The 23936-nt window shown below is 48.9% G+C and overlaps 2 protein-coding genes across 2 annotated transcripts in view; both read left to right on the top strand.

The window, feature by feature from the left end:
- The first annotated feature begins 4963 nt into the window (after positions 1 to 4963).
- On the top strand, positions 4964 to 12733 carry ITPRIPL2 (ITPRIP like 2). The gene is made up of 2 exons (XM_062588601.1): positions 4964 to 4977; positions 7910 to 12733. The coding sequence occupies exons 1-2, from the start codon at positions 4964 to 4966 to the stop codon at positions 9432 to 9434; spliced, it is 1539 nt and encodes a 512-aa protein (XP_062444585.1). The 3' UTR covers positions 9435 to 12733.
- A 10923-nt stretch (positions 12734 to 23656) lies between these two features.
- SYT17 (synaptotagmin 17) overlaps positions 23657 to 23936 on the top strand; it is a 39513-nt gene continuing 39233 nt past the window's right edge. Inside the window, exon 1 of the mRNA XM_062587995.1 lies at positions 23657 to 23715. Within this exon, the coding sequence (XP_062443979.1) occupies positions 23701 to 23715 (15 nt within the window). The 5' untranslated portion in view covers positions 23657 to 23700. The remainder of the gene's footprint in view (positions 23716 to 23936) is intronic.

Below are 23936 nucleotides of genomic sequence, written 5' to 3'. Positions count from 1 at the left end.
TCTTGCCCCTCAGTCCTTGTCAGGGCGAGGCAGGATGTGGGTAGGCAGCGTTTATACGTGGAGTGGTGAAAGTGAGGGAATTTCTAACCTGTTTTATGAAAAGTTGTATTTTTAAAGGTAAAAAGGTTTCAACCAAATTGATTGAAAAGTTACTGGAAGACAGATGGCAGGCTAACAGCACTTGTTTCCTTTGGAAATGAGGGCAAAAGTCTGTTCTGATAATGCAAGCAATAAATAGGAAATTGAAACCTATGTTAAATCCTCTCTCTTTTCTTAAGTGCTCTCTTTGTTAGTAAACACGTATTAAAAATCCAGAACTCTTTAAAATGGTTCAGTCTTTCTAAATTGATTTTAAAATCAAGCAAGTGGCACAATAAACCAAAACTGATAAAATGAAACTGTTATAATTCTAATTTAAATTACTCTGCCTTAATTAGCAAATTAGGGATCAGCTATGTGATCTGTTTTCATTAGTTTAGTAAGCTACGGTGCTTACTAAGCATGGTGCTAACATGGAGCTATGGTGCTCTCAGACTGAAGTAAATACAAGTTTAAGTGACTTACCGTTAATTAAGCTAAACCATTTCAGTCAGTGGTTAAGTTTGGACACACACACAACCAGGTTTAATTAAACTGATAGTAAACAGACTTTTGTTAAACTAGTTAAACTTGAGCATAGGCAGAATTTGGCTCTGTCTGATGCTTTCCAAACCTGGAGCTGTTGTGGCTCCGTCTTCTGGATCTTCTCAGACTCACGAGCCCTGCCAGTCCCGGGAAGGCCAAGGGAGAGAAAAGGGCTGAAAAGGGTCTCAGCCCCACTGCTGCCCCGCTCCTCTGACCCTGAGGCTGTCCTGTGCTGTGTGCGTGATGCCCCAGCACCTCATTTTAGCACCTGAGGGCTCAGGTAAGGGTAGAGTTGTAGCAGACAAAGCACAGTCACGGTGTGGATTTTGGCAGTGCACTCCAGCAAGGAGCTGGGACATCAGCGGAGCGTATTAACCTTCTCAGCTGCCCTGGGAGAGTTAGCAGGATTTGTTGGCTGGAGCTTTTAGACGTAGCGTTGTAAGTTCTACATCAGTGCAAATGTTGTCTGTCATATGTGAATCACATACTTACATAGCGAGTGTAGAACTTGAGATAATCTTGCTTGGTAGTTCTCATGTTTCCATTTTCAACATTAGAAATATCTCCCCCCCTTCCCCCCCCCCCCCCCGGGGACTTTTTTTCCATTTGCAATTGCAGTTGATTCCCTTTTCATATGACAGTTGTACTCCCCTTGCTGAAGCATGTTTCCTTTTTCCGATGCCATAGTTGGCTTTCTTCACAGTATTAGCATGTTCAGCTTTCTCAGGGACGTGTGATTGCAGTCTGCCCTGCTCACAGCTTCTCAGGCAGAACTCGGCACAGAAACTTACATTAGTGTAGATACAAGGGTTTGTTTTGTTCTTATTTCGTTGCTGAGCTGGAAACATACAGGCATGGCTTCTTGGCTGACATTGTAACAGGTAAGGATTAAATACTTCATGTCTGGCTGCCTGAGAGGAGCTGCGACTGTATCTCATGAGAGTTTCTATGCCAAAGAAAAAAAAAAGGCCCTTGAGGGTTTTCGAATAGTATGTGCCAACTTGGGCATGAGGCAGTTGTTGCTTTTACTGTTCATCAGCTCAAGGTATTTGTGTCCATAATAAAGACAGACTTGAACAAGAGACTGTCATTTGAATTACTCTGGATGCTGATCCTTCTGAAGGAAGGAAATCCTGTATTGCACTCTGTGTAGTTTATAGAAGCCAGGTCTGCTTGCAGGCTTTCTGATTAAGAAATGTTTCACTCTGCTGATAGCTAGTCAGCAAATAGACTGGTGTGGGTGGCAAGAACATCCCACTTACTAAATAAAGCCTATCTTAAGAAAGAATGTGTAGTAACACTTCGACCCCCAAACTCCTCCATCCCCATGCATGTGTTCTGAAGGCCTGATTCTTCTCCACTCTGTGTTGCTAAGTGTCTTCAGCTTTTGAAAGCAGTAGGACATCATTTCCAGCATTCTTGGCCATCCTGCTGCTGTGACTAGCAGAGACCATTACTCCACAGCCTGCAAAATGGCTTCACACTTGCTTGTTCCTGTTGCTTTGTAGGGCAACGAACGTCCAGAATGAGTATCCCGTATGACTTGGTAGTCAGAAGAACAGTGTGTAAAGGCTGTTGTTTAGACTGTGGCACCTCCCCCTCAGAACCACCCAGGGGGCTGGTGAAGGAGATACGCTAGCCACTTTGCAGATGAGACATTAAAAAGAGTAATGATCAGGGACATAAAGTCAAATAACTGTCTTTTATTTCTTAATTGATTATTTTACTTTTGTGCTATGAATTGTTTAATAGTGCCTGATAATTACGTGGCAGGTATAAGCCACTCAGGTCAGAGTAGTTGTTCTTCACTGGTGCTGGAAGGGATCTCCAGATATTTTTTCCTGCACCTGGAATAGGTTACATGCAGCCTTGGTTTCTGGGGCATATACTGACTTGGGAAATCTGGTGGGAAATCTGCAGCTTGCTTTTCAGATACATCATTAAAGCACTATGTAAAGCCTTAAGATAAATGGTGTCATCTATATGTGCCTGTTGTCTTTCTGCTACCTACTTCCTATTCAGATGGTGAGTTCTCTGGTGCAGACTGCTTTTTTTCCTACATCTCAGACAGTGTCTGGCATGCTCTAGCACCAACATATCAGTTACACAGATGTATGAAATGCTGGAAACTGTGGGGAAACTTTAATGGGTGTTATATACCTGACACCTCTTTTTTGACTTGCAAATCTCCTCCAGAAATGCCACGCAGATGGTATCTACTGTAATGGATTTTTTTTTTTTTTTTTAAGCTCAGAGTTGTATGTGAATGAAGTATAATGTTGTTCCTTATTTAGTAAGCAGGATATCCTGGATATGGGGCATTCTGAAGCAAGTGTGTAGATAACATCTATTTAAACAATGGTAGTAAAAATCACAGTTATGGATGTTCTCTGGTCCTGATTTTGGTGTCATGTTTATTAATGTACAACCTATTATATTTCTGGAATACACAATTGTTATTGAAAAACTCATAAACATTTTCTTTTTCCAGTTTTATACTGGAATGAAAAGATTATTGCTTAGGTGGCAAGATTACTAGAAGTGACAAGAGGAGCAAAGTACTCCAGACAAGTTAGGAGTTCGTTTTCTTTCCTCTGTGATGGGTTGTAGAACACAAACTATAGGCAAATTGTGATACTGTAAGTTATACTATAGCCACTGCAAACTAAATACAATCTCTGCAGCATAATTTCAGTAGGACTGGAGAGAAGGGCAGTGAGGAGTGCTAACTGGGGCTATTCAGTAACTTAAAGTAGTTCTGTGTTTATAACCATTTAATTTGGCTACAGCTCTCATCAGACACTGTGGGCTTGCTTGAGGGATAGCTGGAGTGACTCCTACATCAGCTACTTCTGCATAAGGTCTCAGCAGCACTGCTGAGCGATCGCTCGGTCTCCAAGGAGCCTCCTGCCTCTCAGGTGTTCAGGACACTGCCTGTAACCAGAGCCTGCACTCAGTGGAGAGGCAGCCAGAGCCCGCCGGCACCAGCCGCAGGCTCCGCAGCCCTGTCTAGCGAGAGGGTGAGAGTGAACCCTGAGCATGTGAACCTTGAGAATGAGCTGGCTGGGATTCAGCTTGAGCTCGCGTGTGCCAGTGCCGTCTGGTGCCCGTACGGGCAAGGGCTGTGTTTGTACTCTCTGCTGTGGCTGGTTCAGTGCTTTTTACCAGCTGGTCCCTAGGCTTGCAGCCCCACTGGCGCAGGTGATATCTGGGTCCCCTCCTGCCAGTGGGGCCCACTACGACTTTTTTTTATGGCTGGCTTGGAGGTTGCAGCCTTTCTGCACTACGAAGGTCCTACGGGGATAATTGCAATGTTGTTAGGCTGTAGGTTACCCAGCGGACAGCAGCTGTCCGAGAGGCACAAAGCGCTGTGCCAGGCTGTGCAGGTGTAGCTGCCTGTCCCCTGAGTGTGGAAGTGTTGCTAATCAAATAGCCCTGCGTGATGAGAGAGTGGAAGCTGACTTGAAACTTGCTATGCCTGTGGCAAGACCCGAAGGCATGTGAGACACTGGGTTTGAGGGTGTAAAAAAGCACAAGCTACTAAAAACTGAACCTGTGGACCAGGAGGTTGGTTCCTATGGACCAACAGGAACTGATGCACCACAACAACTGTGCTTGGTTTTTTAATTTATTTTGGCTGCCTTTTTTGGAGGTGGAAGACAAAAAGCGTTTGCCGAATGGTTTTGTTCTCTTATCCTGCTTTATCAAGAAATACTGGAAAACATGAATTGGGGGGTGGAGGAGAAACGATGTTTTTCACTTCCTGTTTGTTTTCGAAGATGTGGCTGTTGCAGAGTGACATCATCCTGAGGAGCAGGGTTGTGACCTCAGCAGTAACACAGCCATGGGAAAGCATGTTCTTGGTCATGGGACACAGACTATTATGTTGGTTGTGGTGCTATAAAAACTTTTTATGGTTCACCTTTACATATGCTATTTTTTCTTATTAGTTTCCTGACTGTAATTCCAGTGTTGGAGTGGTTAGGGCATCTTCCTTTGGCTCTCAAGTGTAACCTTGAGTCTGCCTGTGCTTTGATTGCCTGTGAATTAATTCAGATTGCTTGACCTTGGTTACCCAATTTGACTTTTTAGAGTGCAGCATCTTGACTGTAAAGCATATGCCTTTTTTTTTTGGTGAAGTACTATTTTTATATACTTGAAGTAATGTTTTATATAAAGATAAATTAAGAAAACACAAATATTTGTGCAACTTTTCTCTTGCACTTAATTCTCTGACTCATTCCTTGTTTTAATTCCTTTCTCAAACTGTGAAAACGTTTTCAGTTTGCTGTGTTCAACCCCTTGTATTTAAGTACTGCTCCTTCCCCTTAATGGGGCCATGCATGACATTGTGTAGGTGCTGATATGTTGCAGTAATGCAGTAACAACTTTGCCACCTGAAAATAAGCCATGATAGAAAGCTTGAACAGATGCTCCCTAAACTTCAACAAACAGCTTCAAAACTCAGTAAACATTTACTAAACAAACAGAAGCCAAGCATTACGGTCCTCTCCACATCAATATCTGAGACAGAGCTGGCACATTTGCAGAAAAATACATGTTTAAAAATTCTCTTTTAAAGTAATGCTACAGGTTTCAAATATCTGTGGAGAAAGGGGTGGGGGGAAACTGTAGAAGAAATAAAAGCCAGCCCCATGATCAAGAAGCACAATGACGGGAAAAAAAGCGTGTATGTATGTGTATATATGTATGTCTTGTCCTGCATAGGAGAAATGTCAGACCAACTTGATTACTGGATTTATACATTACTTTGTGGCAGAACTTTTCTTGATTGCAATTTGAAATGCAACCTTTAGACCTTAAGGTAACTACAAACTCCAAAGACGTACAGCAGCAGGAACTTTATTTGCTCATTTCTGAGATTTAAACAGCATCTTTTTTTTAAAGCAGAAGCTTGTTGGATAAAAGGACTCAGCTCAGCCATGGTGGGGTTGGTATAACCCATGAAGGAAACATCACATGAAACACTGTGATTGAAAAAAAATGCAAACAGTACAAGCACATATCTTAAAATGCACTGGACTATCATATACATATTTTCTTGCATGACTTTATATTTTCCTTATGGCTTCTGTGCTGGGAATTGGAGCTAGTAAGCATAACCTTGTAATATAGAGCTGCAGCTCTCCCAGGTGTAACTAATGATGCTTCCAGTATTTTCCCCTCTTGTCTTCTTTATGTTAGACTTTTCCTCTCAGATTTTGGCTCAAAGCTGCCCTCCATAATCTTAGCTGTCACACACAGCTTGTCCAATGAATAACAGTAATTTCTCAACGTTTCAGTCTCCAGTGGCTCAGGTATTTGGGAAGGTGAAGGAAGCTGTGGACAGAATCCTTATCTGAGAAGGAAGAAACTAGCTGCATGGTGAGTTTCTCTTCATTATGGGTTTTACAAACTCCATGGGGCTTGTATTTATTGTGGTAACCCTGCTTCCAGGACATTATGCTCTTTTGAATGAAAAGAACAAATACCTACATGAACCATTATAGCAGTCGTGTGTATACATTACCTCTGTGAAGCAGTCTTGTGATGCTCAAATACTGGAGTTACTGTTACAGGCTCTCTTCATGCAATGGGGCTCAAAAGATGATTAATGGATGAGTGTGTGTGTGGGGGGAAACTCAAAAGACCCTCCCTCTCTAGGACTGTCATTTTTGACTGTTTGGCTGATGTAATGACCTTGTGATAGCGTAGGCATGTAATCCAAAACAATGAGCGCTTCACTATGTCCTTTATGTGGGCAAACAAGTTCCTGATGCTGAAACTGCGCCATCCTCTCTTAAAAGAACAATCCCCCATAAAAGCTCAGTGCTAATGCTTCTCTGTGTAAGGTCCACGTTCTGCTGCCTTGCTGCATTCGCACGGGGGGACCCATTTGTTCCACAGCAGAGCAGCGGACAAATACTACAGTTCACAAGAGAATAAAAGTAATCTTCAGCTGATTCAGTTCATGAGTCTTTATCTCTCAAAAACTAAGGACAGGCTTTAACTATGAGCAAAATCATCCTGTGTGAGCATGATCAATGCACACTGCCAACCACGTTCCAGTTGTTCTCCTGACCACAGCTTGCAAGGGAAAGGTAATTACCCATCATTAGTGGAGCCTAGGAGCTTTGCGAGTGAAGAGATAATCTTGTGTTTGTCTTCTGACCTGAGTGTTTGGCACTGCTACCATGGGCTCGTGGCACAACCAGCTGGGATGACCCCTGTATTAGCCCTGTGCGCATCTCTGAGGAGTCCCAAATTCTTTCATTTGGTTATTGCTGAGGCTGCAGGCCGAAGTGTCACAGCAGAAGGCATGTGATAGTTATGGCAAAGTTCCTGGCAGCAAATGCCTGCCTTCTCCCAAGGTTATGTTGTCTTCCCCTTCAGTTTTTCAGCATCTGAATTATTTGGGATCGGGGGGAAGGGGGGGAAGGTGGCTTTGCACTAACTAATTACTGAAGGTGAAAAAAGGCTTTTGACTACATTTAGTGAAGAAACAACATGCAGACGCTGTGACACAGAAACACACCATTGTACTCCAACCGCGCGTCCAAACTGCTCTGCACTTACGAAGGGCGCACGTGTCCCCAGCTGCTGTGCCTGCGTGGACGCACGTGTGTCCTGAAAGGCTCTGCTGCGACGATGGGCACGTGCATGTCCTGAAACGCTGGGTTGCTGTGATGGGCACACACGTGTGTCCCGAGACACTCCGGTGTGACTAAGGGCTCGAGGGGCGGGCACGTGCATGTCCTTAAATGCTGTTACTGCTGAGGACACGCGTGTCCCGAAACACTCCGCTGCTCCAGAGGGCTCAGGCGTGGCGCCAAGGGCGCGGGGAGGCGGCTGCGCGCCGCCGCTGGCAGAGGGGGTCCCCGCCGGCCGGCCCGGCCCGCCGCGGAGGCCCGGCGCGGCCCGGCCCGGCGGGGGAAGCGGGCGGCGCGGAGCTGCCGCCGCGCCCCGCCTCCGCGGGCGGCTCCGTGCGGGCCCGGCCCCCGCGGCCCCTCCGCCCCTCGGCGTGGCCGGGCCCGCCGCCCCTGGCATTTCCTCTGAGCTCACTCGGCGGCTGACGCGGCGCCGCTGCCCTCGGAAGGGGAAGGGACGGGACGGGACGGGACGGCTCCCGGCGGCGGGCAGGCAGGCGGGCAGGCGGCGGCCCCGGGGGGCGCGGCCGGGCGGCGGCGGCGGCGCGGCCCGCGCTGGGGGCGGCCGGGGAGGGCGGCGGCGGCGGCGGGAGCTCCCCGCCCGCGGGGCCGGGCGGCGGCGGCCCCCGCGGCCCGAGCCCCCGCCGCGCCGCCGCCGTCTACACGCTCAACCTGCGCGTCTTCTGGCCGCTGGTGACCTGCCTGTGCACCGCGCTGCTCTGCCTCTGCCAGGCGCTGCGCGGCCGCGCCGCGGGGGAGGGCGCGGCGGAGGCGGGCGCCGTCCCGCTGCTGCCGGGCTCGGCGCTGCTGCTGCTGGGCTACCTGCTGGCCCGCTACCGCGGCGCGGCGGGCGGCGGGTGGCGGCGGCGCGGGCCCGGCCCCGGCCCCGGCCCCGGCGCGGCCCCCCGGGCGGCGGCGGCGGCGGCGGCGCGGCGGGGCCTGCTCGAGGGCTTCTACGCGCGGCAGCTGCGGCTCTCGCCGCACGTGCTGGGCCACAGCAAGGCGCACGTCGGGCGGGTGGTGGGCGAGCTGGTGCGCGCTGCCAAGGCGCAGGGGCTGCAGCCTGGCCCGCTGGCCCTCAGCCTGCGCGGTGACTTCGTGCGCATCGGCAGCGCCTACGAGCAGCACAAGGTGCGCAGCCCCGACTGCTTCGACGTGCTGGTGCCACTGCGGCTCCCGCCACGCCTGGAGGCCGAGGCGCGCTGCGCCACGGGGCCGGGGCTGCCGGCTGGGCCGCGCGGCGCCTTCGTGTGCGGGCTGGCGGCGCCCGGCTGGCCGCGGCAGTACCGCGCCTTCGCCGAGGGCTTCTGCGCCGAGCTGCAGGGCCGGCGGCTGCTGTCGTCGGCGCTGGTGCTGCGCTGGTTCCAGGGGCACCTGCAGCGCTGCCTAGGCGCCGTGCGCTACCGGCTGCAGGAGCGCTGCCGCGTCCGCCTCACGGCCGGCCCGGGACGGCCGCCGACGCTGCTGCTCCAGCCGCGCTCCGACCACCTCTGCTGTCACCTCTCCATGGCTGTGCGCCTCATCCCCGCCATCCCCTTGGGTGACTCGCTCTACCTCACAGCGCCACCCGAGGAGCCCTGCGCCACCCGCCCCGATGCCCTGTGGGGCCTCAATGCTTCGCGGCAGGAGCAGCGACTGCTGAGCTGGCTCAAGGAGCAGGCCCCAGCCTCCTCCTGCCACCTCAAGTGCCTGCAGATCCTCAAGGGGCTGCGCGACCTCCGTGGGCAGCGCCTGGCTGAGCCCTTCTGCTCCCAGTGGGGCCGGGTGCTCTCCTCCTATGTGCTCAAGACAGCCCTCTTCTCGCTGCTGCTGCGGGGGCCCTTGGAGGCCTGGGACGAGCAGTTCCTGGTGGAGCGGCTGGAGGAGCTCGTGATGTTCCTCAGGGACTGCCTGCGCAAGCAGGTGCTCATGCACCTCTTCCTGGGCAACACCGCCTTGCCCGAGGCCCTGGCGCTGCCCCGCTTCCTCAAGGAGGCTGCCCCAGTCAACCTGCTGGCTGCCTTCGACGGGCCAACGCTGGACCTGGCCGCCTGCCTGCTGCTTGACACCTGGAACCAGGCGCCGCGGGTCGTTGCTGCCTGCAGCGGCCCCCGGCACCGGTGGTGGGCGCCCACCCCGTGCCGCCACGCTGCCGAGCCCAGCCTGGAGCTTCAGGGAGAGTGACCGATGCCGCGAGAATGTGCTCCCGCTGTTTCACTCCTTGTTGGAAGAAAGTCAGAAACAGAAGACCCAGACATGATGAAACGCTCATTCTTAATCTTGTTGGTTATTCATGGGAGAATTGTGAAATTTCTGGGAAAATGCACTAGCAGGGAAGCATTACCCATGGTTGACCATTTGCAAACACAACGCTAATAGTCTCAAACTGACAAATCTGGAAGTTCATCATAGCTTGTTTGCATTCTCCATTGCAAAATTGACTTTATAATGAGGTTCACTTCTTGTGGTGCAAAATTCGTTTGAGATTTAAAAATCCTGCGAGCACAACAAAACTCCCTCAACGTACCAAGGTATTCTTAAATGAGATGAGCTTTAGCGCATGAGTGTTGATCATGGGTTGAAACACTCAGTTATGTGCTTTAAATTTCCTGTGTAGTCTAGTACATTGTGCTAAGTAGAAGTAGAATATGCATGTTAAGGTAAAATTGAAGTGAGGGATGAAGTTAAACCTCTCTGACAACAGTATGAAGAATCTAGTTTTAAGTTTCTGTGCTGAAATGAAGGTTATACTGAAGGATTGAAATATAGGTAAGAAACAAGTAGCACTTTATTTTCACAAAGGCCTTAATTTTAGGGTAATTGGCTGCACTAAATATTTGCTATAAAAGAGGCATTAGTATTTTGCTAAATTAATGTGATGATGCTTGAATCATCCTGAGAAAACTTTCTTTAAAGGAAATACTCTGGGGCTCACTTGTTTGTGGGTTCTTGGTGTTGAGATTTTTTTTTTCAGGCTTTGAGCATTACTTTTTTCTTAGAAATTGCTTTACCTCAAGGACTACCAAGGCCACCAAAAAACTCTTAACAAATTCTATTTGTTCTAGAACAAAGCCTAAACCTAAATCCACATCTCAGTGCTGTGAACTGCTGACGGCACCCTCGTGCCCTCCAGTGAGGGCTTGGTGGGCTTTTTTGGATGGTTGTCTAACACATTCTCTGATGGTAGCAGTGTTTTGATCTGCAGCAGACCAAATAACCTGATGGCATTTTCTGGCACTGTGCTATAGCAGGTCATTATCTCATTGAGGGGAGTAGGAAGTAAAATATTTCAGGGTATGGCAGAGTTCTTTAGCACTAAGTCATGGTACAGTGGGGCAGTTCTAGGCTACGAGTTCTGGTGTCGTCCTAATATAAGCACCAGCTAAGTAGTTTCCATTTCTTGGGGAAAGAGTCCCTCCCAAAGGGGCTTACAAGGCTGAACAGTGGCAAAATCAGCATATCATATCCTTAAGTTAAAATATTGGGCCACAAGCTCAAATATTTGATGTGTTAAGAGCTTAAACGTGTTGCTCAACTTCCTGAGCATCAATAATTCAGTATATGCCTTATTACCTGCTATACAATGTTCTCAGTGAGCAGTTTAAGTGAAATATAAATTACTAAATGTAACTTCTGGGAAGCTTCAGGATAAGTTCCACTTACTAACATACCTCTCTGTTCCCTGATGTACGTAGACATACTGGTGTGCTTTATTCACAGGTCTATGCAACAGAGCACAAAGCAAACATTTTCAAAATCTATGGAAGCTTTATAAAAATCTATTTTTCTAAATGGAAACACTCCCCAGGCAGATGTCTGCTTACTTCTGTCTGTATTTTTTTCTTTTCTTCTTCTTCTTTTTCTTAATAACTGCTTTTGCAGTCATTTCAGGTAATTATAGCCTAGGTCACGCCCTCAAGTTGGGTTATTTTTATATATGAAGCATTGCTTCTTTATACGAATACAAATAGTGTATTTATAGGTGGTATTGATCAAATGTTCTTTGCACTTGGAATTTAAAGTTTAAGGCTAAGTGAGCTACCTTGGTGTTGGTTTTTGTAGTAGACTACAATATGTACTATTTTTGCAGACTTATGTTACTTGGTATCTGAAACAAGACACAGTTCTGCAACCTATGTCATTGAATCTTTTGCCCAAAGAGGGACTAAATGACCAGTCCAAGGTATTGTGGTTGCCAGGAACTCCTGACGAAAACATTTTAGCTGTGAAGTCTGGCTCTGTAATCGCCTCCATCAGCTAGCAGTTTGTTTAAATCTTTGTGCACCTCTTTCTCTAGAAAGTGATCCTTTTTTCTGAAAAGGAATGCAAATATTCGGTATGTATGCAGTATTGCTGTAATACATGGAAATCTGTAGTAGACTTAGTAAAAACTTTTTTGTTAAAAGTATAGTAATGCCAGGAAAAATAAAGTCGCATGAAGAAATGCATGGCAAAGAGAAATGCTGGACAATATAAGTAGTTTAGAAAATTAAAGCTGGGCTGAGGAGGAGTGAGAATGTCTGTAAACTTGCAGTGAAGAGACACTGCAAATAAGCCAAAAGACATGAGGTTAAAGTTGGAGGAGATCTATTGAAAGTAAGACTGATTTGGAGTGGAGGGAAAAGGGATTTTTTAGGCATTGTTTTGACAGTGCTTCCAGACTAGTTGTATCCATCTGGGCCAAACTCATGGGCAAAAATTTCAATTTACTAATGGCATAGAATTGGGCCTGTCTTCAGTGTTGGTTCTTGCTCAGCAAGGTATTTGTGGTCATTAGTGATGGGAGAAAATGTATGCGTTTTCTTTAACCTTACGCTTGGACACACTTCACTGAGGTGAGGAGAACTTCCTGCCAGGGAGGCAATGTGTGTGCAATTGAGGTGAGGTCTGAGGAAACCTTAGACTAACTTGCAGCTCTGGTGTGTACTTGTGAAATTAAGTGTATTTGCTCTATCTGCTATAGAGCAAACATACATGGATGTGATTGACAAAAGGAGCTGGTAAAAGTTGAGTTCTGCTATTATATTCATCTTAGGCCACAACAAACATGACAGCAGTAGTACCTGTAATGTCCCGGTGCTATTTTAGGGCCTTACCTGCAAGGCACTACATCAAGAACTTGACCTACGTGAGTAATCCCATCTTCCCAACTCAGTGCTACTGCTCATAGAATAAGGTTATGAATGTGTATTTGCAATGTTAAGGTGTTAACTGTTGCACTGTACTGTAAGTTCAGCATGGTTGTCTCTATGTATAATCTGAAGCTCAAATACAGAAGAAAGCAGGTTATTTAGCACTAATGTAGGTTCTTGGTTCTCTTTGACTGCAACCAATTTTTACAAAAAGTTTGTTCAAATGAAGTTGTTTTTATTGAATGCTGGTTGGGGGGGTCACACCTATAATAGAAAAAGTTTACTTACAGTACAAAAATGAATATATATGTGCCTTCTCTCTGTATTAAAAAATACTGTGTATTTCTCAAATATGTCATTATTTCTTATCTAGCTAAGTGTCTCCAAAACATTCCTCCTTTTTCGATTTTGAATCTTTACAGAGTAATGTAAATTTAAAATGTTTGCTTGCAATGAATGTTCTTGGTACAACTATTTTTTGCTGGTTAATAATCAGACCAAAGATTAAACTAAAGTGTTCAGCTGCTATTTTTTTTAAGTGTTTATAGGCTTAAAGTGTCAGCCCATTTCAATGAAACGTTTATAAATTCATTTCCTATTTAATATCAAAATAGATTTGCACTTTTATTGTTTCCATAAAAAATTGGTGTTTTTGTTTTAATATTTTACTGTAGTAATTAATAAACAGCTATTTTAAAACATTTGTGCCTCAGGATTTAAGTTCTTTGTTTAACTTTTTTCATTGAATGTTACTGGCAGCCGGGAAATTATATGATCTCTAGGCTTATATGCTTTTCAGGAGTAGACTGCTGAAGTGGCAGGACCATGGAGATCAGAAAGCCTGCACCTTGGAGCTGCGCAGAGGGATGTGGGAGAAGAGCGAGCAGCGAATGACTTGTGGAGTCGGTTGTGTTGCCGACGTCTGAAATGGAGCACGTTGGGCTTGGTGGCTGGATTCTGCTGAGATAGGAAAGCAGCAATTCTTGTCTCCCAGGCTCCAGTTTCATACTGTTGCACAAAATCTTTTTCTAGTGCTTAACAAAGAGCTAGGACTTCATTTCACAGGATTTCTGTGAACCTTTCAGCATGGTATGTACAGACATGCATTCGTTCCAAAATGCATCGGTTGCACTTTATTAAATATGAAGAGCTCCCACTGAAGCCAGCAGGAGTTGCGTGGATGGACCAGCACGCTAGCTGTCCTTTATTAGTCTTTGTAAGATGCCAAGCCTATATATTTGCAGCTCGTGCTGATGTTCCCTATTAAAGAATGATATCAGCAAGAGCTCTATATTTTAGTTATTAAATCAAAGCTGTGCTGAAAATAACTACCTGCAGATCTTTCCATGCATCCACCTTTTGCCTTGCAGAGCATAATCTCTGTAAGAGGGGAAACAGCCATTTTAAAAAGCTCTGACAAAGTCCAGCTAGCTAATGGACTTCTTGCTTTCAAAGATTTACAGTATGTTATTTTTTAGTGTCAGCACTCCAAGTTACTGAAGTCAGAGCAGAGGAACAGTATTTAGATCTTTACCTTGTTAATAAAAATAATCTCATACTAATGGCTTCCTTTAAAAGCAGTAACTGTCCTCTAGTCTCCATTCATTCCCTGCTGTGAAATACTTCTGTCTGAATCCTGAATTTCTTTTCAGCCAAAAGTCATTAGGAAAACATAGGATTTTCCTTTCAGGATAAATCTTTTCTTAACAAAAAGTTAACTAGCCTAAGGACTTGCATGCTTGAAGCCTCTTTGCATCCAACTCATTGGATAAATTGTTTAAAATCTTTCTGTCCCTGTGCAAATACTTCCCTTGTAATGCAGCCAAGGTTAGTAGTAAATTGCTGATTAAGTGCTGCTAATGCAAGTTAAAGCTAACTGGAGGAGAGAGGACTTCTATTTGTGCATCCAATTTTCATAAGATTCAAAAAGAATTCGGACAGAAGAAACTTGCTTTTCGGGCTGTTTTATTTCCTGTGTCACCTCTTTAAATGCTTGCCTGCTGAATCTTCCCCGAGGTGAGTGAAATTCTAACGGTGATATTTGAGTTGCTGGTGGGAAAGTGGCCAGGCCCGTTCTGCTTCGGCCGATCGCACGGGGAAGCCGGCTGTCAAAGTGCGGCAAGGAAACGGGACTCTCTTAAGCGTGTGGATTCACCTTTAATGCCTACTGATGCTTCAGAGCCGTGTTCCCAACTCTTGAGGTTTTTGGGTAGCACACACCTCTCAAATAAGCGAGGGCAAGGAGGGCTGAATGTAGACAGATCTGCCTGTAAATTACCCTACATCTCAGATTTCTCAAATGTATTGTGTGCCTAACTAAGAGACTGCCTATGCTCTCGTGCATGCCTATGGTATCCCATTTTAAATATGCAACCAAGAATTGACATGTTAGTAACTTCTTTTTAAGAGATTCAAAGTATCATGATATTAAATCAGTACTAGGGCTGTAGAGGTAAAATATGTTCTGTTTGCATCTGTATGACAGTCTGCTGGTATTCAAATAATGATTTGCACACAAAGCTCTCAAAGCATTTGAAACGTGCATCAAAATGTTGTGTCAAAATCTAAGTTAAAGAGGCTTTACTTTTTTCCCCTTAAAGGATAGGAAAACTGACCCAGAAAGTAACTGGCTATTCAGAGTCTTATGAAATTTTGTATACTCAAGTTGCAGGCCTGCTCCGTGGGCTTCTGTCCCTGCCGCAAAGAGCCTCGGTGATAATCTGGGTGCGATAAGCCCAGGGGTAGGGAGGCGTTACGCTGCGAAGGTCACCAGCTATCAAGTTAAAGATGGCAAGTTACCCTTGTGTCGGATTCCCAGCCAAGAGAGTGGAGGGGCTGCTCCGAAGAGCCCTCCTGTGCCGATGCAAACCCCTGGCCGTAGGAAATGCAGGAGGAACTGCAGCAAACTTGGATAAGACCAATCACTTCCCCGCTTCTATTTCAGAACATTGCTTTCCTGTTTTGAGCAGGGGAGAAGAGAAACTCGGAGCTGTGTTCGCTTGCAAAGCAGTGTGGCTGCTAGCCACATCGCAGAGGAGAGCGATGGAGACGGCAGCTCTTGACTCTTAGGTACAATGTTCTGTTTTGTTTGAAATTAAGATGCTGAAATAGTGTTTTTATCTTAGGAGGGAGTTCACAAGAACCGTGTACTAGTATGTCTCGTGTGCTATCCCAGATGCTAGTCTAGGATCGCTGTTTTTTAAAGGCAACTACCAGTCAAGACTTAGGCCCTTCAGCTAGGTTTATGCCTGCTGAAAACCACTTTTGGTTTCCTAATTCCTGTTGGCATGGCATAGGTAGACATTCAACTTCCTGTGCAAGTAAAGTGCTGGAGCAGAGCTACAGAGGAAATGACTCATTCCTCTATTTCTGGTGTAAGAGGCTTCTCTGTGCTGTACAATACGCTCAGGAATATCTTCTTATGGATTCTTGGAAATTCTGCTCCTAGGAGCACATTTAAGCATATAAGCATTGGTGTATTCACAGGCCCGCTACTAGATTTTAAAGAGGTTAGGAGGACGCGGCTGCTATCGCGTGGTGTTTCCCCGGGTGCGCCGTCAGGCAGCTGGTGTTGCAGGCAGCTTTCAGTGCTGTGCTTGCCTGCTGGCAGCCCGGCTGCCGACTCCGAGATGGCTGCAGCGGGGCATTTTGTTAGCCCATCCTCTGGGCCTGTCATTTTCAGTGTCTTATGCTCCTGGAGGTTTGTGTAAGTGGACTTGGGAAAAATGAGAAACTCACTAGTGGTAAGGATTCTGAGTCATGGGCACTTCTCCAAAAAATATTTCTGTGCTGAGGCTGGAAGCATTTTCCCAGAAGCTCTCGGAGCTCAGTCTACCAAAAGTGATCAAAGTCTACCAAAACTAATTAAATTGCCTATTAAAAAAAAAAAAAAAAAAAAAAAAAAAGGAAAAAGAAAAGAGAGAGACAACAAAGAGGAAACAGTAGTAGAACCTGATGGGCTAAAGAAACCCTTTCTCCCCTTTTATTTCAGTGTGGTGTTTCCCAAAGCGCTGCAGCCACCCTTTAACCTGGCTTCCGGCAAGACTGCTGGTCTAAGGGGCATCATGCACGTGGCAGAGCACTAGCTGAGAGGACAGCACCATCCCTCCATCTTCATCTCCTTGCTTCTGCCCTCATAGGAGCTGGCTAAATAAAGTGGGTCAGGTTGGTATTCAATTCTAACGTGTGCTGTGAGGAACTCGGCAGTTCTTAGTGCAGCTTTGTCAAATTACAGGTCGTCTGTGTTTTCAAACCTTGCAGCACTCCAACACATCTAGGAACAAAGTCTTGGACAAAGCTTTTGTGTATGCTGAAGAATAAGGTTAAGTTTATTCTGGAAGTCTGCTTATGCCTTTGCTCCTTGAGTGGTGGCCTGCCCTTAAAGTGCCAAGATCCTCTGTGGGCCTGTCCTGCCTGGGAGAGCACACGTCACCAGAGCGGCGCTGCTAGCCCCTGGTGTGGAGCCCTCGTGTTTTACTTCTGCCCCTTGAAGTGTTCATGCTTTCTGTAGAAAGAAGTGACTGATGTTGGAAGGAGGGAGGCTGGTAAGGACAGGCGCTGACCTGCGTGGTTTGCTCCTGGGAAGCGCTCGCGGTGCTTCGGGAAGCGGCGCTGCTGCTCAGAGCAGTGCTGCCTGCCTCAGCGCTGCCGCCGTGAGCTGCGGCTCTGGAGCTCGTCTCGCTACAGAAGCATTTTAAATTTGCCTCTTAAAATAGTTCTCGTTACTCAGAAACATTTACGTGGGGCACATAAAGAGCTTTCAGCACTCCTTGGGGAAGAGTTGTTGTTGTCCTCCAAAATGATCCCCTTGTTAAGTGGCAGTTAGGAGCTGGTTATGATGAGGTGCTTTGGGATAAAATTATACACAGCTTAGAGCCCCGGGAGCCACAGCAGAAGCACCCAAGCGCATCAGGCCAGGGCAGAAGGGGCAGGAAAGGGAAGAGCAGGGAAAGCGGCAGCTATGCTGGAGGCAGCGCATCGCCGAGCGCTGATAGCTGGGCTGGCAGCCGTGGAGCTGGCCCGCGCCACAAAGCCGCTGTGTTCCCGAGAGCCCTCTCTCCGCAATTTGCACACACTTCTCCAGCCACAGGTTTCTAGGTTTGCAGCTTTTCATGGGAAAAGGCTGTGGTTTGAGCTCTGCTTTCTGCCTTCTGAATTGTCCCTGGGTACAAGCGTTTTTCTCCCTCCTCTGAAAGTGCTGGCAGCCAGAGGGCTATGGCAGCTCCGCCTGACACGGCTGTGTGTCAGCGTGAAGTTCATCCCCGTGGCCGATAAAGGCCATGACAATGAGACTTGCAAACTGAAGAGCTCTGGGAGCACAGCAGTTTGTTTGACAGTCACTGGAGCATCTGTTGGTGAAGTATGTAGATATTTTATTTGAATAAAAGTTCTTGTCATCATTGGTTAACAAAGACAACTGCCCTGTTGCTCAGGAAAAAAAGAAATCTTCCCCGGCAGCATCACTTATCACCGCACGTTACTGGGCACTACAACACGGGAGGAGAAAGGCAGCATGGCACTGCCCGTTGCAGGGAGGAAAGCTGAGGCTGGGAGCGCTGTGCCATCTAACCTATGAACACCACTTCCTTCAGCCCAGGCCCGGGTGTGAACTTCCCGCAGCAGAGAGAAGTGTTACGATCCAGATGTTAGCAGCCCCTGCAGACCTGTGGCTATCAGGCTGGCTCGGCCCGTGTGGAAGACAGCTTTGGCTTCCAAGTGCCAGTCTGGATCTGAAGGGCAGAGAGCACAGGGTGCTCGGCTGTGCGGCCGTCTCTGCTTCTGTTCCTGCCTAGGAAAGAGATTCTGCATAAGCAGGAAATCCTAATTCAGTGATGACTTGGCTCATTGCTCTTGGTTCCATTTCCTGGATTTGCAACCGCCTCCGCTGCTGAGATAACGTCCTAGGGAAAACTAGATCCCGCGGGGTAAACTCACTGAACTGGGAAGTAAGGAAAAAGAAGGATTTCAACAGTAGAAACAGACGAAACTGAGGTCCCTATGAACTAGAAATATTCAGCAATTCTATACATTTCATGCATATGGATCTGCAGTGCATTAGAATACAAATTACCCCTTTAACCCACCAAATTTAGTTCTGCTATATGATATAGTATTTTGTCCATCTGCTTAATGAGATGGAAAAAAACAGATGTAATAGTCTCTGCTGGTGTGACAGGATGATAGTAAAAGGAGGTTTTTATATTAAAAACAGTCTTGCCCTTTTGAACCTGTTCAATGCTGAGGTAGACCTAGGCATTGGTTTTGCAGATGATGATTTGGTATTTGCAACTGAATGATTTTAGACTCATCTCTGAAACTGCTCCTTTGCAGCTCAGAAGCTGCTTTTGTTGCTGTTGATTTTGTTTTTTTCCGAAGTCTTTAGGCATATTGTTTTTGTGTGCGTGTCATACTTAACAATTAAAAGTTTTTCCCTTAACAGACATATTTAAATGCTCTTGGATAACTTTTGCTACATTTTACAGCTGCAGGATCCTGGAGCTCAGTTAAAAAGCCTGGCTGATTTAGTTGAAGAAAGTGTGTTCACCACATCTGGTTCTGCATTAACTAACATCTTGTTGGAAAGGATAAAACTGTAGATGCCAATTCCTTCCCACCTCTTTTTATTTTTTTAATGTTCATGTGACTAGAAAAGAAATACTTAAGATTGTGACCTTGTAAATTATTGTGAGTTAAATAGTAAATGCCTTTGCACACAGTTATTTTAACAGCTTATGGGGGATGAGACTATTCGTCTAAAATAAGTCATGAACAAGTTTGTAACGCAATCAAATCTCTGAACATTTATTTTATGATTATAACTGCAAGGACTCAAAGACATGACATTATGTGTGACCGTCCTGATCTATAAAACAGAAGACACCCCATAGACTGTAAGCCTGGTGCTGAAGATGCAGCTTGGGCGCCCTGGGCTCTGCTGCTCGCCTGCTCGGCCATCCCTGCCCGCGTCCTGCTGCTTCCCCCCACCCAGCCCGGCCCGCGCATTTGCAACTCCAGCCGGTAGGAACAACTCGCTAATCCTTGTCTCTCTGGCCTGCTGGGAAATGGGGATGGTCCTCTCTGCTTCAGAGACTGGTGTTGCTGGTTTCTTGATCCTTAGATGAAAAAAGAAAAATACTGTGCAAGAAGTTTTCTATAAAAATAGAGCTTGCTTCCCCAGGAATTTGCTTCAGTGGGGACTGTAAGATGTTCTCTCTCTAATGATTTATATTGTAAAAATAGCTCTGTCCTTTGTCTGCTAACAGTCAGAAACATGAGCCTAGAAAAGAAATTTCGCAGCTAACTCCTCAACCCTTACAGCTTGAGCAAACCGACTGTAAACAAAATGAGTTATAAAGGCAACTGAAAGCCTGACCTTCCCTATAAATACAATGGTCTCTCCTCTGAAGTCTGAAAATACTGAGGGCTTTTCTGCCTGACCGGGATGGCGCCTGATTCAGGCTTTCCTGGCCAAACGTCCTAGGGTTGAGTCCTAGGGCGGAGGAGTGCCGCAGCGCGCTCTCCTCCCGACGGCATCTCTGCACCGCAGCATCCACGCTGGGGTGCATGACCTTAAATCCATATTTACGCGTATGGCTCGGCAGCCACTGTCCGTCTCCCACGCTGGCAGCCGACTATGCCTGGCGCGGCCGTGCCCGTGCAAGGCGCGCGTGCGGCCGCCCAGACCCCGTCTGCCGTTGCCAAAATGCAGTTGTTGCACCGGCAGCGAACAGACCCACCCGCGGAGAGGCTTAGCATGAGCAGGAAGCGACATTCGAGAGCCTAAGAGGTGGTGTGTGTTTCCTTGGAGGCCGCATGCCCTTTGGCTGTGCCTTTTAACTCTGTTTACTATAGAAATAGCTTCAGCCCATCGTGGTGCGTCATTCAGCTCCCTGCCAGAGTGTGTGTGCAGAGGGCACGCCAGGGGAAGAACGTAGCTGTTACTCTTACAGTGTATGCAAGGACCTTATGAATTATATTAAGCAACGAGGATCTCAGCATTTTAGATCAAGTTTAACCACTTTATCTGGAGACTTAAGAATGTGCTTTTACTGATATTGCCAATTAGGGAGCTGCTAGGTGGGCTGTTAATACCCTGCCGCAGTGCCAGGGACAGGGATCAGCAGAGGCAGGATCGTTGGGAGCAGAAGTGCTTTTGAGGGCAAGTTGGCCAGTCCCAGGCAGCCGGGAGCAGCTGGCTTCTTTGCCCCAGGCGCCAGTGGGACCAAAGGGAGATTTTGGGAGTAGAGGGCACCCAGCCAAAAAGGAGCAACAGCTTAGGAAAATTATGGGGAAGGAGGAGGGGAAGGGAATGAAATAGGGAGCCTGGTTGGGTACTGGAAGTCACAAGCCTGGGAAATCGTCTCTTGGCTTGCAAACTGTGGATGTTCACAGGCGTGCAAGGGCTGGTGGACTGATTTAGATGCTGTTGAGACCAAAGCCTGGATGACCCATGGAGAGGGGTCGCACCCCTGTCCCCTCCTGTCACTAGATGGCAGACTGGTTGTCTGTCACGTCAGCCCTGGTCCTGTTGGAAACTGCAGCACGCAGCTGGGCACAAAGGCAAGCAAACAGTGGTTGCTGGTGTCCAGTTCAGCCTGCAGAGTAGATCTGCTTCTCGGAGGTTGGCTTGGACCTTCAAACAGGAGCAGTGAGTCATTCACCCACTTTTCGCTCCCTGCTGGCTGCACACCCTTGGTCTCCCAGCGTACTGCTCGCTGGTACCATTCTGCCCACCGCCCTGAGCTTTCCGAGTCCCACCATGGGCTTGCCTGCGCCGGGGCAACCACCAAGGCGCTGAAAGGCCTGAAAAAACAGCGAGGGAAATGGTGTTTCTGGGAAAGCTGCAAGGAGACGAAGGCGTTAGGAAAGGAGGTTCTGGTGGAGCTGCTGGTGAGCAGCGCCAGTTGTCCCATGTCACCGAGGGGCACTGGCCTCTGCAGGCTGTCCACAGCGGAGGGGAAGCACTGGCGGGAATGACTTGCCATTTATAAAAGCACTCAGAGATAAAAAGCTTATTTTTAGGCAGTGTGGTAGCCGGCTATTCCAGCAGGGTCAAGTGATGCCGATAAGGACTTGGCACATGAACAGTGGAGTAAGACATCTCATCTTATCTCGCCCGGCCACTTTTCTCCTCGCTTTCCCAAACCCTTGCAGCAGAAAGTGCTGCCAATTGCTCTGGAGGGACTTGAACGAAACCCTTTGAAGTTGTCATCAGATTTCTTTCCTTCCCTTCCCATCTCCACTTTCACAAAGTGGTGCTCTCCTCCGGTTCACTTTGAGGCGAGAAGCACGCACACAAATGTGTTATTTTTAATATGTTTCAGCCTGACACCGATTCGTCTGCGAAGCTGCCGAACTGCCTGGCTCCGCTGCAGGTCGATTTTGCTGCTGGTGGTACCGACTCACGTGCATCTGCCAGCGGTAGTCGGTGTTACTCCCAGTGTGCATCAATACAAGCAAGAGTAGAAACCTACCTTAAAACACACATGCCACCAAAGCTCTGCTAATTATGCCGTTTCCTGTGCTGAAATGTTGCCTTTGCAAGCCCGGCCATCTGCAGCACAGGCCGCCCACGTGGGAAGCGGGGCGCGTGCAGCGCCTGCGCCGCAGAGCACAGCCAAAGGTCACGCTGCCGTCACGTCAACCGGCTCTGCTCGCTGTGCCTGCGGGAGGAGCCAGCCCAGTCGAAGCATCAGCCATATGCAGATTGGAAATTAGATTTTACAATAACCACCTGTCTGCTGCACAGAATCCATCACGTTTGCAGCATTCGAGCTGTGTCTGCCTATTGGATGTGTTTGTTGAGAGAATTTAATCTAAAAGCCTTCAAGCAACAGTGTAAGAGGCTCCTAAACACATGTTTATGCATGAGCATGTAATGGAAACACATCAATCTCATGGCTTTGTGCTACCGTCTGCTACCAGAGCGCATGAAGTCATTCCACATAAAAAAAAAAATAGCAGCACTGAACCTCCCCCTATAAACTTAACTCTTTTGCTCTTCTTTTGGGGTTCATAGTGCTTGTCTGTGCTCTCAGAAGGGCCTTCTGCCTCAGTAGGAAGAGCATCCATCCTCTGGACTTGCCAGAGATGCCCCAAGGATCTCCTCTGGGCAGGGGGGAGACAGCATTGGATCTGCCTTTCCCTGTCCTACAGGTTTTGAAGGAGCAAGGCATAACGTGTACACAGTGCTGTGTGCCACGGTTACTGCGACCCGCAGCACACTGGCTTCAAGGAGTCAGAAACCTCTGCCTTAAAGATCCAAGCTTTTCTCCGTTATGTTGCAACACGAAGAAAGTCCAGGCGTTCACTCCTTGCAAGCTGCATTACAGTGGTGCTCAGTCGAGATGAGAGGAGCAACGGCATTCAAAGACAGGCTGATGTTTTAAACACTGGGACTTGGAAAGAAGCTCACTGTGGAGCTGAAAAGGAAGACCAAAAAATTGATGAACAACTTGCACCACAGTGTAATCATGTGCTCAAAACTGCCTGAAACAACTAAGTCCTACTTTTTTCTCTTCTTTCTTGCTATCTGCACTGTGGCGGTTATTTTTCTAAAGCCGTAGCTGCCCTCCCCAGGGAAAAAGAGAATGTGTTTGTAAGTTAAAAAAAACCCTTCCCACGGAAGTCAGTGGGAGTTTTTGGGTGAATTCAGTGAGAACTTAAACGGGTCGTTAAACGAGGTCGGACGCAGAAGGCTCTCCAACCCCGGGGCGCGGCAGTGGCCGGAGTCCCGGCGCCGCCAGCGTTCAAACCCGCGACTCGCCCGCCCCAGGGCAGCGGGGGCCGCGCCGCGCCGCGCCGCGGGGAAGCGCCCCGCACCACGCGGACCGCGGCCGCGGAGCTGGAGGCCGCCCCGCTCGGGCCGGGCCCCCGCAGCCCCCGGCCGCTGCGGCGCGCGGGCCCCGCTGCGCGGGCGCGCACCTCCCGCAGCGGGTGCGGGGCCAAGGGCGGGAGCTGGGCAGGGCGCTGCGGGGGGAGGCGCCCGGGGCCGCGGGCAGGCGCCAGCTCCGGGCGGCGGCGGCGGCGGCGGCGGCGGCGGGGGGGGGCGGGACCTGCCCCCGCGCGGAGGGAGCCGCGCCGCGCCGCCCCCCCCGAGACGCCGCGCCGAGCGCGCCGGGGCGCGGGGCCGGGGCCGGGGCCGGGCCGGGCCGGGGCCCCGAGGCGCGGCCGGGCCCCCCGCAGGTCGGCGCCGGCCCGCGCCGCCTGTTGCGCCCGCCGCCGCGGAGGCCCCGCGCCGGGCGGCGCTGCCCCGCCCGCGGCAGCACCGCGCAGGCCCCGCGGCCGCGCTGCGGGCGGCGGCGGCGGCGGCTCCGAGGATGGCGTACCTGCAGGTGGGTGCGGCGCGGCGCGGCGCCGCGGGCGCGCAACTTCGGCTCAACTTCGGGGAGGGGGCTGGCGCGGAGGCCGGGGCGCCGCCGAGCCGGGGCCGCTCGGCTCGGGGCTGGCGGACGGCCCGGCCCGGCCGTGGCGCCCGCAGCGCGGAGCGCGGCACCCTCCTCCGGCGCGGCCCCCTGCCCGCCCCTCTCCCCGCCGCGCAGCGCGGCGCGGCCCC

The sequence above is a fragment of the Rhea pennata genome, chromosome 15, assembly GCF_028389875.1.
Source record: "Rhea pennata isolate bPtePen1 chromosome 15, bPtePen1.pri, whole genome shotgun sequence".
NCBI lineage: Eukaryota > Metazoa > Chordata > Aves > Rheiformes > Rheidae > Rhea > Rhea pennata.
This window is presented reverse-complemented; position numbering and strand designations above follow the sequence as displayed.